Below are 19,100 nucleotides of genomic sequence, written 5' to 3'. Positions count from 1 at the left end.
TTGGTGATGCAGCTGTCTGAGTCATTTCTGTTTCTATAAGTAAATCCAATACAACTCATCCATTCAACAAATTGTACTTCGGTATCCATACTTTAGGATGGATTCCACCCATGGCATGGGTGCCTTATCTGGTGTGAGTAGACGTGTGTCTTGCATCTCCCTGTGAAAAGTTTTGTCATACAAGATCTGTTAATGTGGCAAATTGACCAAAGGAAAATTGGTGTGAGATATTGTAGTGAATAAAAGGAGATGACAAGTGACCAGAGCTGCTAGGACATATGTACAGGAACAGAACTGTAGTGACTTCATGTCCCCACTTCTGCCCACTGACCCTGTCTCCTTCACTCCCTTCTTCATTTCCTCACCTTTCTTTTCCTGCATATATCTCCCCGCCTTCTCTATCTCTTTTCTTCTTCCTTCTTTCCTTCCTTTTCCTCTGTCCCTTCATCCTTGCCTGTCCCTCTCCCTCTGTCTCTCTGTCTCTCTGTCTCTCTCCTCTCTCTGTGTCTCTCTGTATCTATCTGTATCTCTCTGTTTTTCTCTCTCAATTAAACCCAAAGCTTTGCATCTACCCCTAAGCTGTATTCCCCATCCCTCAAATCCTTAGCTTAGGAAATAAAGGAGAGGGGAAAGACATTGACTCTTCTAAGTTTGGGAAGTACGCACTGAGATGACTGACAGCCCTGTGTTAGTGGGAAACCATCTTGAAGAATGTCTTCATGCTTCTGTTTCTTAGAATGGAAGAAACTGTCCGAAGTCTGTTGCAGAGCCAAGGATCTCCAGAGCAGAAAAAGGAAGAACCTGCCAAGATCACAGCCTACCAGGTATACCATGATCACAGCCTACCAGGTATACCATGATCACAGCCTACCAGGTATACCATGATCACAGCCTACCAGGTATACCATGATCACAGCCTACCAGGTATACCATGATCACAGCCTACCAGGTATACCATGATCACAGCCTACCAGGTATACCATGATCACAGCCTACCAGGTATACCATGATCACAGCCTACCAGGTATACCATGATCACAGCCTACCAGGTATACCATGATCACAGCCTACCAGGTATACCATGATCACAGCCTACCAGGTATACCATGATCACAGCCTACCAGGTATACCATGATCACAGCCTACCAGGTATACCATGATCACAGCCTACCAGGTATACCATGATCACAGCCTACCAGGTATACCATGATCACAGCCTACCAGGTATACCATGATCACAGCCTACCAGGTATAACATGATCACAGCCTACCAGGTATACCATGTTTCTGACTCTTGGCTGGATACCAATGTGTTTGGTTTGCTTTTCTTCTTCGAGACCATCCAGTCCCCTTTATTTTAAGAAATCTTAAACATATTTATGTATCCCAATGTTTCCTAAAATACCTCCTAGAGATAGATTCTAGATGTGCCTGGAGCATTGAGAAGGCATCACATTGTCCTGTTGTGGGAGCTGGAAGATGTCTGTGTGATATGCTTGAGGTACATGAGAGGGGTTTGCTTGAAGAGCATTTGCCAGAGATGGAGCACTGATGGACCTGAACAGTAGAGGATGGTGGCTGGGCCATTACAGGCTGAGGAGCTGTATGTGTGAGGTACAGCCTAGGCCTGTGGAGGTTAGGAAGATCATAGTGACTGACAAGAGAATGCCTGGGCCCACTACATGGCCAGCATAGGGAAATCTGTGAGTTTTCCAAGTCACACTGAGATTCTGTCTCAGAAACCATGATGGAGGATAAAATGAGTGAGGAAGATATCCAGGATTGACCTATGGCCATCACATGCACAGACATGCCCATGCATACATGTGCATGTACACCAAAATGTAGTTATATGAACCTCAAATCTGGTCATTTGTTCTCCTTCATAGATCACTAATAAAAGTACATTTTCAGAATTCTTTGTATACCCCAGTCCCTTAGTTCCTAGAGAGAAGAGAGTTATTCATTTGAATTCAAGCTATACAGAGGAGAATATTTTGTTCGTTGTGCATGTCATTTAGGAGGATCCATAAGATGGAACATGAGTTATAAAAACACAGAGATCTTGTTGGGTCATTCAGAAAATACTTGTTTTCTGAGATATATAGGCATGTCCTTATCCTCTGGCTGGAAATGAGGGAGAGGATGAGACAGAGTGGCTGTGGGGTGGAATGGGTTTGGGAGCACTAAGTTCTTGGTGGGCTCCCTTTATTCACCAATTTTAGTGTCGTAAAGATGGCGCAGAGTGTCAATGCAGCTTATGTAAGACACAGCTGACCGTGCTGGTGGATCTCCTGGTTATCCATCTTTCTCAGGTCGTGTTGAATTTTGTAAAATAGCAGGGAAATTTGGGCCATCCTAATATGGGATATCTTTACCCCACCTAACACAGATTTTCTCGCGTGCAGCATTTCCCCTGGAGGGAGCCTCACACCTGTGTGAAGGTCCAGCCTCGGGAAAACCTGTAGCTTGCTTGGGTTTCCTTGGTGGTGCAAGTGTTTGTCCAGAGACTTCTATTGTCATTTACTATTGAATAGCAGAGCCACAAGTCCTGGTGTTCGAGCTCTACACCCATTGTTTCCTACACATTAAATACAGTCAGATTTTCTTTGCTGGGTACGTTTCTGAATGCATTGCATAATGTATGTCCTTGTATGAATTATAACTTGTCTTATTCAATGTGAAGACAGGCAAAGTAGGACAGGCCTTTCTGTCTAACAGCTGAAGAATGTCCCTGTGCTGCTCTCGCCATTTCTTTTTAGTTTGAATGATTTCCATGACCTCACGTTTTGTGTAGGAAGTCAGTTGTGTGCAAGTGCACATGCATGTGTATGCACACGTACCTATATGCATGTACTTATGTGCATACTGGGGTGTATGCATGTATAACTCTACCTATGCACCTGTGTATGTGTGCACATGTGCACAAATGCACATGTGTGTGAGATTTGCCTGTTTGTATAGGTGTATATGGGTATATGGGTACATGTGTACATGTGTGCTCATACAGACAAGAAGCCAACCTTAGCTGTTATTCCCTAGGCCTTGTCTACTTTGTTTGCTTGTTTTGTGACACGGTCTCTCACGGCCTGAAACTTGCTCATTCAGCTATGCTGGCTGCAGGGAGCCCCAGGGATCAGCGTTCTGTACTTCTCAGTGCTAGGATTAAAACCATGCAGCATCTCGCCTGGCTTTTTTATGTGCTCTCGTAAAGCCAGATGGCCTTGTGTGATCTAATCCCAAGAGAGCTGGTCCCCTGCCTAGGAATTCCCATAGCTGAGCCATTCTCTATGGACCACCACTTAGTATGGGCACCAGAACAGGAATCCTGTGCCTCTTTCCTAGTGTTTAAACACCAGATCTTGTGTCAAGACACAAATGGCCAGTGCTGTGAGCTCTAAAGATTCTTGTTGGTCCAGCATCCTCGAAAATGGGTCTTCTTGCGTCCACCTTAAGCTGGTGCCATAGATATCTACTTGACTCCTACTGAAATTAGAACTGAATCCCAGATATTCCCAGGGGGTCTGAGTGGCATTAAATGGAACCACTATGTGTTGAGACAAAAGTGGGCACACTCTAAAAACCCAGATCAAAAAAGTCACTGTTTCAAAATTAAAATAAATGAATGGGGGCTGGAGAGATGACTCTGCTTCTAAAATAGTTGTACAAGTGCAGGGATGTGAGTTCCCTGCCTAACACCCGTGTATAGGTCAGGTGTGGTAGCACACACACTTGTCATGTCAGCACTGTGGAGGCCGAGTCAGAAGGATCTCTGGACTTCATTGGCCAGTTAGCACAGCCTTATCAGTGACACCCAGCCAAAAGAAACCCTGTCTCCAAAGAAAAAGAAAAAGAAAGAAAAAAAGTGACAACAATAAATAAATAAATAAATAAATAAATAAATAAATAAGCCACCACCAACAACAACAACAAAAACAAAACAAAACAAAACAGTTTCGATGGCTTCAAGGAAACAACAGCCAAAATCAACCCCTGACCTCCATGTGAGTAAGTACACACATGAACACTCCCTGACCTCCATGTGAGTATACACATGAACTCTCCCATGTACTTGCACTCGTTCATACACTATTCAATCTAGCTGATGAATAATGAAATGGAAGAGATGAGCAAGAAAAGCCATAAGTGTGTAGGACAGGCAATGGTAGCCCCTCATGTTTACAGTGGAAGTACCATTGCCAGTGTGATGGAGCCATTATCTACGTGCAGAGAAGTCCCTGTGTGCACTGGGGATGGACTCGTTTCTCTGGGGAGGGGGATGCAAGACAAGAGAAGTTTTCTTCAGGAGACCCCCCAGGATAAGCATATGCTTCCCTCTCGATTCATCTGGCTCTGTGGCTCCTACTCTCTGGATAGTCCAGGCTTACAGAAAAACCATGCTGCATCTTCCTGCCACCCTGGCTGGCCTATTATGTAGTTACGTTTGGAAACTTATGTTTGAAAGAAAAAAATCCAAACTGCACATGAGAGAGAGGGTCATTGAGCATCTGTGAAACAGAGCAAGTATTAGGAGACAGACACATCGTCTCTCTATCTACCAGGATGCATACCCACGGGCAGCCTGGATGTACTTGGATCCTCACAGCACTTGTGATGAATTGGGCTTTCACAGGCCCCCTGTGTCCCCAGCTGCCTGTGTGCTTCTCCACTGTAGCTGCTGTACTCCCTCGTGTTCCAACTTCCTTTTATAAAAAATAAGGAACGTGAATTGAATCACATAAGTTAATTCATTAAAAATGTGACAGCCAAATGGGACGAGGAACAAGACTTTGGACCTCACACAGAAAGTCTCTGTGTTCCTCATTCTTCATGCTTTTGAAAAAGAGTTTGGAACTAAATTGGGGAATTCTAAATATAAATATCCTCAGTGGGCTACAATGTTGTTAAAGCGACACAAGAACAGAATGTCAAATGCCTTCTGGAGAATTCTATTCTGTTTGCACACTTAGAAGTCAACATAGGGAGAGAGTCCTTGTTTCTGTTCCCTTTGTCTATCTGCACATGTGTATTGATTTGGGGGCATAAGTGTATACGTATGTGCAAGCAAATGGAGAGCAGAGGTCAACGTTGATGTCATCCCGCTGGTGCTGACTACCTGGCTTTTGCAAACAGGTTCTTCCCTGGCCTGGAATTTAACAAGTCGTGTAGGGTAGTTGACCTGCAAGCTCCAGGGATCGGCCTGTCTCTTTCTTCTGCTATACTGGGATTACAAGCATGCGGCATATTGCTTGACTTTTCATCTGGATACTGGGAATTGGACACAGGTTCTTTTAGTTGGCATAGAAGGTAGCCACAAAGGTAGAGTAGAGGCTGAGTCCAAAGAATTAAATAGTCCTAACGGTAGAGAATTTGTAGAACTCTGGTTATTCACAGTGACCAGAAAAGTGATCCCGGGATTCAAGTTTGTCTGACTCTGTTGTTCCCTTTTCCCTTCTTGGCGAGCCTCGTAATAGCTGAGCCTGGCACCATCGCTTGCAAAGATGTGCTCCATGCAGGCACTCATCCTTCCATCCACATCTAAATGAGCTTAGAATCTTTTGGATTTCCCTTGGGTAACTTTTATTAGTTTACATTAATTATACAAACTAATAAGCATCACAGTGACATTTTCTGTATGCACACATTATGCAGGTGACCATATTCACCCCTTCCATATTTTATAGAAAAAAAATTTCCACTCTATGTCATCTAGTTCAACATTCAAATTACTTTTTTCATCCTTAAGTAATTCTTCAAAATAATTGCAAGGTGTGATTAATTATGGAGAATGCCCCATTCCTGGTTATCCAGAGACCTGTTCATCTCAAAAATAAATGTTTTAATATTAGTTAATCTGTGTGGGGGAGTACAGGAGCAGACATGTCATGGCACATGCATGGAGATCAGAGGAAAACTTTTTCTCTCCTTTCAATATATTCTGAGGTAGGATGTCTTCCACTCTGTTGCATCACTCTGTGTTCCAAGCTAGCTAGCCCATGAGCCTGCTGACAATTCCTCCCTCTGCCTTGTCTCACCACAAGAGCATGGGAAATACAGGTGTACATGACGACATCCTGCTTTTTATATGGGTTCTAGGGCTTGAACCGGCTGAGTCATCTCCTGGGCTGAAATGTACATGTCAATTTGGTTCATGGCAATGTCTGGGACCTTATCACTGCTGCTTAAGACCAGCCTGGGCGAGTTGCTGATTTTCTACAAGTTAGTTATAAATGCCTTTCTAAGGTACTAAACCTCATTCTGTAGCCAAGGATGACCTTTAAATCCTGATCATCCTGCCTCCACTCCTGAGTGCTAAGATTACAAATATCCACCATGTTTCCTGAATATGAGTTACTGGGATAGAGCTGGGGACTTTGGATGCTACCCGAGCCTTTGAACAACTGTGATTCATCCATGTCTCTAAATTATTAATTAATTAATTAATTAATTAATTTAAAAGTTATAATTCTTACCAAAAACAATGGGAAATTTGTTATCTCAACCTTCATGTTTTCCTTTTAAAATCATGATTTAAGTATACTCAAGTATGCCAAACCAAAACTCTAAGTACCCCACACAGAAAAGTCAGAATTGCAAAAATATGTTCCTTACCCTGAAAAGAAAGAAGAAACCTCTTTCTTTGAAAGCATCTTTACTAACTATAATTGGGGCATAAAATGTAAAGTTTCCAAACTGTTACCATGTCAATATTTTCTTTTTCACCAGCAAAGCAGTAGAGTAGAATTAAAGTGTGTGATTTTCAAGTTAGAAAGGCCTTGCTTTCTAGTTCTTTACATCCTTGGCTGAGTCCTGATGTCACCTAAGGGACTAGCTATGGAGTCAGATCAGTGACCACACCCCTGAATCTACTGAATTAAAGTTATGATCATGGCGTGCTTCTTGGTTTTGATGTTTTCTTTGATAGAACAATCTAGTAATTTCTCTGGCCATGGTGGCTTGGCTGGGAGCCAGGGAGATGCTTGAATACCACCCCTATTCCAACTATAAGGTCTATATTCCAATCACAAGAGTCCCCTTCCTATTATGGAAGAGAATGAGGTTGAAGTTTGGAGCTGGATTTGCCCCACAATCCCTATCCTTCCCCAACACACACACACACACACACACACACACACACACACACACACACACACACAGCATGCATTTGTCAACTTTGAGTCGTTCCTACTTTTACTTGTTCTGGTATGTGACCTGGCAGTCACCTAGCTAATAGAAGAGACACCACTGTGAATCATAGGAGCTATTTATAAAGGGTTTTCTTCTTTTTCGGTGCCATTTAAAATATTATTACATTTATTTATTTATCTACTTTATTTGTGCTGTTGGGGGTCGAGATGGAGTCAAATACCACAGGACACCTACGGAGGTCAGAGGACAGCGTGTATGAACCTGCTGTCTCTTTCCATGCTGTGGGTCCAGGGGATCCATCACAGGTCATCTGGCATCTTTATCCACTAAGCAATCCTGTTGGCCTGTTTTTACTATTTTTATTTTAACCTAAAGAAAAGATATAAAACATTGATGAACAGTAAATTCATCCAGTCCACTTGTACAGCTAGGAAAAAATGGGATCTACAGTTCTGCTGTTTGTGGAGAGAAAAGTGAAGTTTTGGCACAGTTATTTATAAAATGATAAATAATTGGGATATGAAATATTTTTAGTGAGTGCTGTTATTTATGTCTGAGACCTGTAAACTTAGGAAGACTCTTGATTCTGTGCTGAGAGCTTTGCCCTTTTCTTAGAATCTCTCTGAACTCTGAATTGCTGCAGGAGTGGAGAAGGTGCTAAATGGAGTGTTTTTATTATGTTTTAAGTTTTAAAGGACTGAAATGATCCCTTGAGGGAGCAATTTTTTTAGTTCCTCTTTTTCTTGGTTCTAAGCAGTGTCCTTTATTCACAGAAGGTCAGATCAAAGTATGTGCTTCCATTCAGAATAGAAAAATGTACTGCCCTTTGTTAAGGATGGACATTCGGTTTTCTTTGTGATGCGTATACAAGATGAGTTTTTTATGATTTCCTACCTAATATAATTACTCTCAGAGTTCTAGAAATTTCTAAAATAGTCTCATTTAGGAGTAATTTCTTCTGGCTGCACTAACTAGAGATTATTTTTAAATTCATAATCCCAATCAACATCCATGTTGATGTGTGTGTGCACAAATGTTTGTATGTGTACACGTGTTTGTGTGTGTGCACAGGTGACTGCAAACATGTGTGTCTATGCTTGTGGAGGCCAGATAGTAATCCACTGTCATTTCTCTTGAGCACTGTGTGCCTACCTTTTTATTTGGCAGAGTGAACATGTGTAGTGGTCAGGGGACAACTCAGAGAGTTAGCTTCTTTTCTTTGACTATGGAGTGAAGGTATCCCTAAGATCAAACTCAAGTTTTAGGAGTAAGCAGCAAGTGCCTCTTTTTGCAGAGCCATCTGATATGTCCCCACCAGCTTTTGTGAAACAGCATTTCCTTGTGGCCTACAGCTTTCTCATTAAGCTAGACTGCCTAGCTTAACCAGTGAGCCTAAGGGACCAACCCATCTCTACCTTGCAGCTCACAAACACACACCACTACACTGGCACTAACCTTTAAAACAAAATGAGGAGGTTGAGAGCATTACAACCTACCTCCTTCTCAAGAATTTCACTGCACTTGTGGGCTCTGATTCTATCTCCTAGTTCTTAGTTTCCTCCTAAACTCTCTATTCAGACCTGAAGACTTCTGCTATTAGATATTTTTGACCCTTGAACTGAATTCTCACTGAGTAAATGTAGGACAGGGCTTCCCTTCTGAAACAGACGTAACCTATAAATGAATGCTGCTCTGGGAAGATGCCTTCCCAGCTCACTTCAGCACAGGGCTAGACTTTTCTACTGTACTCAGATATCGTCTAGGTCAGGAAGTCCCAGGTAGAAAATCTAAAAGATGGTGCCCTTTGGTAAGTATGTAGTGTGGGTAAATTGGTGAGATGGTTGAGATTACTGGCTCAATATTTCTTTTGGGAGACAAATGAGTTTGAATGAGCCAAATCATAGTATCCATCCTTGAACTTTGACCTACCTTCTTAACTCCCCGAGGCTAACACACTGGGCTTAATTTTTAGGACTTGACTTACTGATGATTCATGAAGGTAAAAATGGTCTTACTCTTTTAGAATGAGGAAATCATAGTCAGAAGGGCTAAAGTTCTCTCTCTCTCTCTCTCTCTCTCTCTCTCTCTCTCTCTCTGTCTGTCTCACTCTATGTCTCCCCTCCCCCTTGCTCTCTCATATTATCCAGCTCTTCCATACACAGTGAGTTATCAGCTTCAAGTTCTAGGATTACAGGTGGGGACTGCCACACTGCCTTTTTAAGTAGGGGTTCTGGGGATCAGAACTGAAGTACTCACGTTCATGCAACAAAATCTCCGTATTCATTTTGTTTGCACAGTGGCCACAGCTGTAATCAGAGGCGAATTGTTTGGGTGAGCGGCAAGAGGAATGTGATACTACCCGAGGCTTGTTAACTTACTGAAGCCCTTGCAGGATAAATATGTTAACTGACTGACAGCCACATCTTGGTCAATGTCTTGGGCTTCATGAGTTTCAATGCTTGGGCCTATGCATTGCTCAACAGGTTCTAAACTTGCATGAAGTGACCATCTATTCAAAACTGCCTTCCTTGGGACTCAATAAGAACCCAAGGGTTTAGGCTGTGGCAGGACGCTCATCCTGTCCAGTCTTAACATATAGCATGTTCCTGTAATTCCTTAGCAACTAAACTAGCTATTCATATGTTGAATAGTTTTCATTGTTTCCCAATTGATTCAATGTGTGGGAATCATTGTGATTTTTTTCAGTTCCTGGATGATGACCTGGGTATAGTTAGAGTTCACTAAGGGAACAAAACTGATCAGGTTACTATGTGGTAGAAGGTCATTTATTTGATTGACTTACATGGTAGACTTTGGAGAACCACACAATGGCTGGCTCATCAGAGAGGCCAAATCTATGGTAGTTGCTGAACTTATGGGGCTGGACAGAGTGAAATGTTGTAAACGGAACAGGATATGCTCCAAGGAAGACTGTATAATCTGAACACTTGCTTCTACATGTAGTGGCACCACGAAAGAAGATGTCAGAGGTTACGCCTTGCTGAAGAAAGTGTATCATTGGGATGGGCTTTTATGTTTTATAACCTGGCACCATTTGCTGTTTCTTGTCTATGAGTTTTCAGTGTGTAGACTGAATGTGACCACTCTGCCTCCTGACTTCAAGGCCAGATTCATGTTCCTGATACCATGTTTTCCCTGTCACTATGGACAGTATCCCCTCTGAAAACAGAACACATTGTCATGGTGTTCTATGCAACTGAAAAGTAGCTACTATGCCCCAGGAGATGGTTTGGAACCAGTTGATCCTTATGGTGGGAGCCCAGGAAAAAAATCTCAAAGGAAGTCTAAACTATGCCCTCAAGAAAATGCAGGCGGTATTTTTTTTCTTTTTACACACCCCAGATATATTTTTTAACTCTGTGGTAGTTAGAGTTAATTGTTTAATCTGACATGGTCTAGACACATGTGATAGATGGGTCTCTATGCATGCCTGTGGGGAGGCTCATCTGAATTGTGGGTGGAATCATTCTTGATCTGGATAAAATGGAAAGGTGAGATAAACAGCAATGTTCAGGGCTCACTGCATCCTCTAACCAGATGCAGTGATGCAAAGTGATCAGCTTTTTACTGTCTCTGATAGCATTTCGATTGACTGGGGGAGGAGATGATAAATGACCCGTAACCAGCTAAGACTCACCTCACCTTTGCCGCTTTTGGATCCTGTGGGTTGTGCTAGCATGCTCCTGGATGTAGTCAACTCTTAAAAGATGGAGATAATAAAGAAGCCTGCTAAGGGCTGCAGCCTCTTCTGCCTGCCTGTCAGCTGGCAGCCTTGCTCAAATGTGAATAATGCTGTGTGGATCCCTTTGCACAGAGCTCGTGGAAGTTAATATGAGCAGAAAGCAATCAGATACCAAAGATCTCAGGGAACATTTAGGATGTTCCATAGATAACCACAGTAGTCCCATGGAGGGCCCTTCCTAATAAACCAAGTTCATGGTCCCTTAAACCCACTAAAAATCATGTCTTACCATGGTTCGTGTTGCTTTCTCTGCATAAATGAATGGCCAATATTCTCTTTCTGCTTGATTTTGTAGTTGGATGTGGAGATACACTTGCATTTTCCCCCAAATGTGTCCTTTTTTGGTAGATTTGATAACTCACTTCTAATCCATTTTGTTCTGTCCCAAATTAATTGATTAACTAATGAATTAGCACAGCAATCCCTTTGTCTGTCTGCTAAGGCCAAGTTGATGCCTTATTCTGAATTGGGAAGTTTCTGCTGTAATTACAAGTGATGATCTGAGAACAGCTCCTTTGCAAATACTCTACAATCTATTTTATTGCATTTACAAAATAATTTGTAAACATACCCTCAAGATATAAATTAGGCTGTATTTCTCTTGGGTCACTGTATTTGATTTTCTTTCCGAGCCTTCTGTTATTGCATTTTTCTTCTTTGTGTATTTTTAGCACTTCTTTCCTTTTGAGCAGCTCAACATTACCTCGAGGGAATGATAGTGAGAACAGGCACAGAAATAATTAATATCTCCTTTGCAGTCATTTGATCCACACGTTAGCCTTTTCAAATAGCTGGAGCAGGAAGTTAGGTTCACCTTGTCACGGAAGAAACTTCGTTTTGCTCAGGAAGTTGGCTTTTTGAGTGTTGTACAGTGAGTCAGGCTGCTGTGGGCTGGATTCCATAGTTTGGTAGGGATAACATTAGTTGTATTCTCTCCCCATATTACTCCAACTCAGCCATGTTTGGTAGTCACCTGTACAGCTTTAAACATTACTCATCTTGAGAGGGTAGATGGCTTGGTGGGCTAAGTGTTTCATGCACAAGCTTGAGGACCTTGAGTATGGTTCTCTAAACCCATGTGGTGCCCCATGCTTGTAAACCCAGCAATGTGGGAGCAGCTCCATGGCCAGCTGTACAGCCTATTTGACAAGTTCCAGGGCAGTGAGAGCCTCAACACTACGTTGGAGAAGCATTTGAGGAAGATATCCCAACATTAACCTCTAATCTCTACATATGCCTGGCATGGGCGAGTAATCCTCCCACACACTTGCACTCATAAATACATCACATACATGCATGCATGCATACATACAGACACACACACACACACACACACACACACACACACACACACACGAACATGCACAAAAACACATTCTGCATGCCCTACTTGTACTCCAGGGATTCTGAGCTAACTCCCTTGAGTGTGGCCAAAGCATAGGAATTGGCATAATCCCCACATCTTTGTCAGGGCTGCAGAACAGTTCAACTTTCCATGTTGCTTTCCTGCTAGGTGAAGAGTGCTGCAATCGGGTTTTGTCTTCATTTCCCTGATAGCAGTATTTCTCTCAGAGTAGCCAGTATAGGAGACATGATGAGCTTCTAGGGAAGGAAGAAGCTGAGTTAGTTCCTGGAGAACAGTAAACTTTAAACAAATGAGAGGACCTTTGGTGCTATGGGAACTCAGATTAGAGGCAGCATATAATCATAGGTGGTCTGATGAGAAAAGAGAGAATCATGGGTATTCTGATAAGAGAAAGCCAAGAATCATGGATAGTCTGATGGTAGACAGCAGAGGAAAATGGCCATTGTAGGACAAGGAAACAGAGGACTGTGGGTACTCTGATGAGAGAAAGCAGAGCAATGAGGATTATGGAATACTCTGGTATAGGAACTAGGGGACTGTGGGTTGATGTGATATCTCCAGAGACAACAGCCCAAGTTTCAATCGAACAACTTATAGATGCTGAGTGTTTAGTATTACCCAAAGTCTGAGAACTATGGAGACATTGTCCCAGCCATCCTTGGTACATGCCTTGGCAGTGGGGTTCAGAGTCAGTGTATGAAGTGTACACATGTCAGGGTGTGACTCCGGAAAATGATGGTACATGGCTGGGCCCTATACAAGCATTGCAGACAGAATGAGTGAGATATGGTAGAGCAATCTTGGGAAGCAGATCCTGGAGGGAAAACTCAGCTGTGGGAAGGTTCTAATGGACAGCAATGTAAACTGGGTTAGTAAGAGGAAATCATAGGTGTAAAATAGACACACACACTTAACAAAAGACAAAATTCTAAATATGCCCTAGTTAGAGTTGCCTACTAACTAAACTTCAGGCTTGATCTCCTTTTGAGGGACCTAACTGATAAGCCAGTGATAGAGTTAGCAAATGAAGATATTTTTCTTGGTATACCAGAAGGCCCTGGAAATGCAGAGGTTCTCCACAGTGAGATTCCAGGGCCTGCATGGTTCCAGGGCCTCAACCCCTGTCTGTTCACATAGTACTGAACTACACAGAGCTGAGTTTCCAGGCTGGCCTGAGCCATTCTGATTCTTCTACCAGCATCTGGAAAAGTCTTTGGCTCACAGTGCCTTCTGGGGTTTGGGGTTGAGAGAGACAGGGGGACAACTGAGTGCCATTCTTCTTGCAGTGCAGGAGTTAGGCAGGAGGCCTGGGGGTCATTTCTGCTAGGCTCTTTAACATGATTGTCCATCTCTCTTGTAAATCATGTGACTTAAAATGGCTGGTATCTCATTTTTCCAGTAGTGGCAAAGATATAAACAAATCATATTTATGATGAGTGTTTGTTTTTGTTTTTTTTTTTTTTTTGGTTTTTTTGGTTTTTTGTCTTGACTATGTGACCAGTTTATCCCCATCGCTTGTGTGTGTGTATGTGTGTGTAGGGAGGCCAGAGGAGAACTTTGGCTGTCATTCATCATGTATCACACATTTGTTTTGGTTTGTGGCTAGGGCCTCTTACTGGCCTTGGGATACTTATCTCCACTTCACTAGTCCTGGAATTGTGATTACAGTTCCCCAGTTATGTTTATGCAGATTCTGGGAATCAAACTCAGACCCTCATGCTCACAAGGCAAACACGTTCCTGGCTGAGTTGTCTTCCCAGACCTGCCTAAGTTTTTCTTTGGGACAAGTTCAGATGCAATAGATGAGGGTCAATTGCCATGTAGAGAGGAAATGGCCTTAAAGGCCCAGTGGAAACAGTAGAAAGCACTGCAGGTGTCTGAGGTCACTGTATCTCAGAGCTGAGAGTCCTCTTTCAGCCCACATCTCTTATTAACTTTTACATGCAAGGAAATGGCTCTAATATCCGTCTAGATTAATGGCAACCACCCTACCTCTGAGTCGCAGACTTAGCCCCAGCTTCCTGAGCACTCACATCATCACCAGTAAGTGCCCAAGATTACTTGACATTAAGATGGCCACTGGGTAACTACAGTAGGCCATTTATTATGGAGAAAATTTGAAGATCTCTAGGAGAACCAATTATCTTGGAACCCCAATTTGCCGGGTTATTTCTCTTTAAATACATTGATTTTTTTTAATATGAAAAAAAAATGTTTATCCAGGTTTCAGATGAACTTCTTAAATAACTCTTTCATATTCTGATGTCTCTAATTGGTTTTAGGATTCTATTAATGTTTTGGATAATTTATATAAATCTCCTTCCCTCTTTACCAAGGATGAGTCACCTGCCCCCTTTGGAGCTGTCTCTGCCTCTTGGCTCCCACTGAGGCTGTAAGTGGCTTGTCAGGATCTTCTTCCCACTCCATGACAAAGAGACATCTCACCTGAGGACTTCCTGACATTTCAAGGGGCTGGGGGATAAAAATAATAGTTTTAATGTCAAAAAACACACCAGGACAGTATTATGAGCTGAATTTCTTCTGGGAAACTCCTCACACTATTGAGTCTCACCATCTCTCTAGAGTTTTGCCTCATTAGTGGGCAGGTATTACTAAATAAATTGCAGTGTTTGCATTTTAGGTTCTATTTAGGTGCAAGTAGGTAAGTCCCCCCTCCCTGCCCCCCTGTCTCTGGAGAGGAGTCTCCACTCAAATTTTAAGTAAATTTTCCATCGGTGACCTTCGAAAGTACATATGATATCCAACCCTCTGAGAGTTGTTCTTTTCAGTATCTTCAGGGAAATGGGGGGGGGGGGGATTCGGACTGAGAATCAGTCTACAGAAATTTGCAAGACAGTGACTTGGCTTACAAGTTCTCTATGGTGCTCTGATATGAACATGGTAGTAATAATGCTTAAAATGCAAGCACACATCCTGGTCAACTTTTACTATCCACTCAACACAGTCGGGAGTCATCTGAGAGGAGTACTCTCAGTTGAGAAATTGTATAAATCTGATTGGTCTGTGGACATATAAGGGGTTGTCTTGATTGTTAATGGATACAGAAGGGTCCAGCCCACTGTGAGCAGCACTATCCCTTAGGCAGGTGGTCCTGAAATGTATAAGAAAGCTTGTTAAGTATAATCCAGCCTGGGAGCTAGCTATCTCACGTAGTTCATCCTCCATAGTTCTTGCTGTCCATCTTTAGTGGTGATATGATTTCTTTGGTCAAGAGTCATTCTGTGTGGATGGCAACCAGCCCTGCCTTTCAAGTTTCTGCTATTGCGTTCCTACCTTATCTTTCCTTAATGATGGACTACAATCTGTAATTGTAAGCTAAAATAAGTGCTTTCCTCCTCTAAATTGCTTTTGGCCAAGGTACTTTATCACAGCAGCCACAACAATCTGAGAACACACAGGCCATTCCATCTTAAGGGAGGAAATTGGCTTAATGGTATTTTCATCATGTGAGCAAATGTTCTATTGGTGCTTTATGCTAATGATGGAAAAACCTTTTATGAAATTAGCTGGCCTAGTTTGGTGGTGCACATCTATAATCCTAGCATTTAGATGGTTGAGTCAAGAGGATCAGGAGTTTGAGACTAGACTTTGCTATGTAGAGTCAGTCTCTTTCTATCCCCTGTGTGAGTCTCTCTCCAGCTTCCTCCTTCTAAACCCCCAACCCCCTCCTACTTTCTTTTGAAAGCACTTAGGAACACTTAACTAATTGAGCTGTATTCTTGTCATCAGTGGTAACAACACAGGTGATGCCATCTGCCAATCAGAATATTAACCAACCAACAGTGACATTTACTGAATGACTTCTTGTGCTGTACTTGGTGTTGTGTTGGGGATGTGCTATGCATTTCAATCCCTGATAGACAAATGCTGTCATCCTGACCCGGCAGGCATCCCATAGAAAGCACCTCTTTACTGACATGGCTTGGCTAAGCTCTCTTTTCCTTTTGACCTATTATTATGGAAAATTCTCCTTAATTAATCATGGAGCTATGTTTTTAAGAACCCATCACAAATTCAAAGAATTGTATGTTTAAATTATTTACTGGTGCGTACATGTATGTGCTTGTGTGTTTGCACATGTGTGGGCATGGGTGCATGCATGCCCTTGTCTACATTACTCCTGGAGGCAGAAGGGGGCTTCAGTTAGATTTAACCTGGAATTACGGACAGTTACAAGCTGCCTGACGTGGGTGCTGAGAACAGAATTTGGGTGCTTTGCAAGAGCAGTGTGTGTTCTTACCTGCTGAGCCATCTGTTCAGCCTCCACAGTATTGAGATAAAAGTATGTGATAAGTCCCAGCCTCGGCTGGACTATCTTCAGTGTGCTCAGAGCTCTCTTTTAGCCCACAGTCAAATAAAAACATTGAACATAATGCCTATTTTATAATAAAGGCGGACTCTCTTGATGTAACTTATTACGTAGCTATATCCAAAACGTACTGGCAATGCAGTTCACTGTCCATGTCATGATCTAGCCTGTGACTTGGTGCTACCTCTCACTACTGCTGCACAGCATGGCAAACGAGGGTCAGAGCACATGTCACTGACTCAGGAAAAGATCAACATTCAAAGAGTGGCTCCTATTAAGCTCATATTGCTTTTCCTTTCTTGTAAAGTTTAAAAAAAAAAGATTGCTCGTTAAGTCTAACCGTCATAAGTCAAGGCCTGCCTGCAGAGTTCTTATTGCTGCTACCTCCTATGAATACTTAGAGAGTTCTTTGACAAGAGGCAATTGCCTCCCAGTCAGTTCAGCTTAACAAACTCAGAAGATACATAAATATGTCTCTGCCAGCCATTGATCACATAAAAGAATCCGGTATTGACCATAATTTCTGAAGTAAACTTTGATCATCTGACAATCTGAATTGATGGGGTCGTAAGACAGAATCTTACTTAATTAAAAAACTTTAATTGACAATTGAACTTTTTTACCCTCATGGTATACAGCACGATGCTTTGATAAATGTAAACATTATGGAATGGGCTAATGTAAGTTAATTAGCATATACATTACCTCACAGATTTGTCTGTTGTTTTTCTTGTGATAAGAACACTGAACATGTACATCTTAGTATTTCCAAGTTGAGAATACTTGTTTGTAGCTGTAATCACCATGTTCCATGTGAACTAGCTACATATTCTTTCTGTATCACTGAAAATTTGGGTTATTTGGCCAACAACTTCAATTATATTGCTGTATGCTTCTATAAGTTCATTTTGGGGGGATCTTAAAAGTCAGTGAGTCCTGAGGAATTTGCCTTTCAAACTGCCTTGTTTCACTTAATGGCATGCGATTTGAGCTTGCTCATTTGCAGCACAATAGAAAATTTATATTATTTACATTTATTTTAAATTAAAGTTCTCCTAAGAATCCTTTCTGTGAGTGTGTGTATGCATGTACACATGTATGGATGACAGAAGACAACCTCGGGTGCTATTCTCTTTGTTTTCTTTGTGACAGGATCTCTCACTGAATTGGGAACTTAACAAGGCCGGCCATCAAGCCCGAAGGATCTGCCTGTCTCTTTGCTTGAAGCTAGGAATACGAGCAACTACTTCTAGGCTTGGGCCTTTTACATGGCTTCTTGGGATTACACACAGGTCCTCGTGCTTGGACAGCAAGCACTTTACTGAGTTATCTCTCTAGCCTGTGCTTAGGCTTCCTAGCCACAATGGTTACATCGGTGTGTATAAAGGACACTGGTGAGGAAGCCGTAGCATGTACCTACCATGAGAGGTCACTAGCTGAATTGTCAGGTCAGTGGAGGTTGGCTACTGCACAGGCTTAGGTGCTCAGCATCCTCTTTGGATGCTCTTTGGTTCCCCTACCTTATTAATTCCATAAAGAAACTGGCTTGGGGTAATTACAAATTTTAACCTTAAATTATGAATTTGTCTATTTGTTTGTTTGCTAGCTCTCAAGGGTTTAAGGGCAACCATTCACTCTGTGTATTGTTTTCCATCTATATAGCATTCTTTTTTAGTTTTAAGTATTTATTTCATTTTAAGTGTATGTGTGTGCATATGTGTATGCATGTGCATGTGTATGCATGTGCATGTGTATGCATGTGTGTGTATATGTGTGTGTGTGTGTGTGTGTGTGTGTGTGTGTGTGTGTGTGTATGTATGTGTGTGTGTGTACATAACTCAAGGTGCCTGTGGAACCAAGAAGAGAGTATTGGCTTCCTTGCAACTAGAATTACAGGCTATTGTGACATGAACAGCCCAGTGTATGCTAGAAGTTGAATTCAAGTCCTTTGTGGCCCCCATAGGACATTCTTACTACTTTATATTTTCCTCTCCCAGGTTATATTCAGATAACCTTATTTCTCTAATTCCTGATGTCCAGACATCTGGGACCTACCTGGCATGAAAATGATGTCCATCTCTTTGATGCCTTCCCATTGCACAGGAGCCTCCCTCTATGCAGAGCACCTTTAGAACTGAACCTCTGTTACGGAAATAAATGTTGCTGATAGATGGAAGAAGCAGTAAAAGCATCAGCTGAGAATTTATTAATGTAACTGTGGGATTGTGCGCAATATGGAAGGTAGTTGGTGATATCGAGAAGCGTTTTGAGTGAAGAGTGATGCAGAGGGGAAGTGGATTGATGTGCCAATGGCTGCGAGTTCATCTCAGGCACATAAAGCAAACACTCTGCCCTCTTATCCATCATACACATTTAATCTCGGAGATTTCATTGCGTGCTTCATTCACTTTGTGAGTCAAATCCAGGCATGAAAGAGGGGGAGTTTTATATGTTTTTGCCTGGCAGTGGGAATGCTAAACTGTGAACAAATT

The 19,100-nt window shown here is 42.2% G+C and overlaps 1 protein-coding gene across 21 annotated transcripts in view; it reads left to right on the top strand.

Annotated features, from left to right (window-relative positions):
* Positions 1–19,100, top strand: part of Nckap5 (NCK-associated protein 5) — a 917,161-nt gene that overhangs the window by 571,582 nt on the left and 326,479 nt on the right. For all 21 annotated transcript variants that reach the window (NM_176957.3, NM_001081756.1, NM_172484.3 and 18 more), the window contains one exon: positions 737–824. In NM_176957.3, coding sequence (NP_795931.2) covers positions 737–824 — 88 coding nt within the window. The remainder of the gene's footprint in view (positions 1–736; positions 825–19,100) is intronic.

This window comes from Mus musculus, chromosome 1 (assembly GCF_000001635.26).
Source record: "Mus musculus strain C57BL/6J chromosome 1, GRCm38.p6 C57BL/6J".
In the NCBI taxonomy this organism is placed as follows: domain Eukaryota; kingdom Metazoa; phylum Chordata; class Mammalia; order Rodentia; family Muridae; genus Mus; species Mus musculus.
Note: the sequence above shows the minus strand (reverse complement) of the source record. Positions and strands in the feature narration are given on the sequence as shown.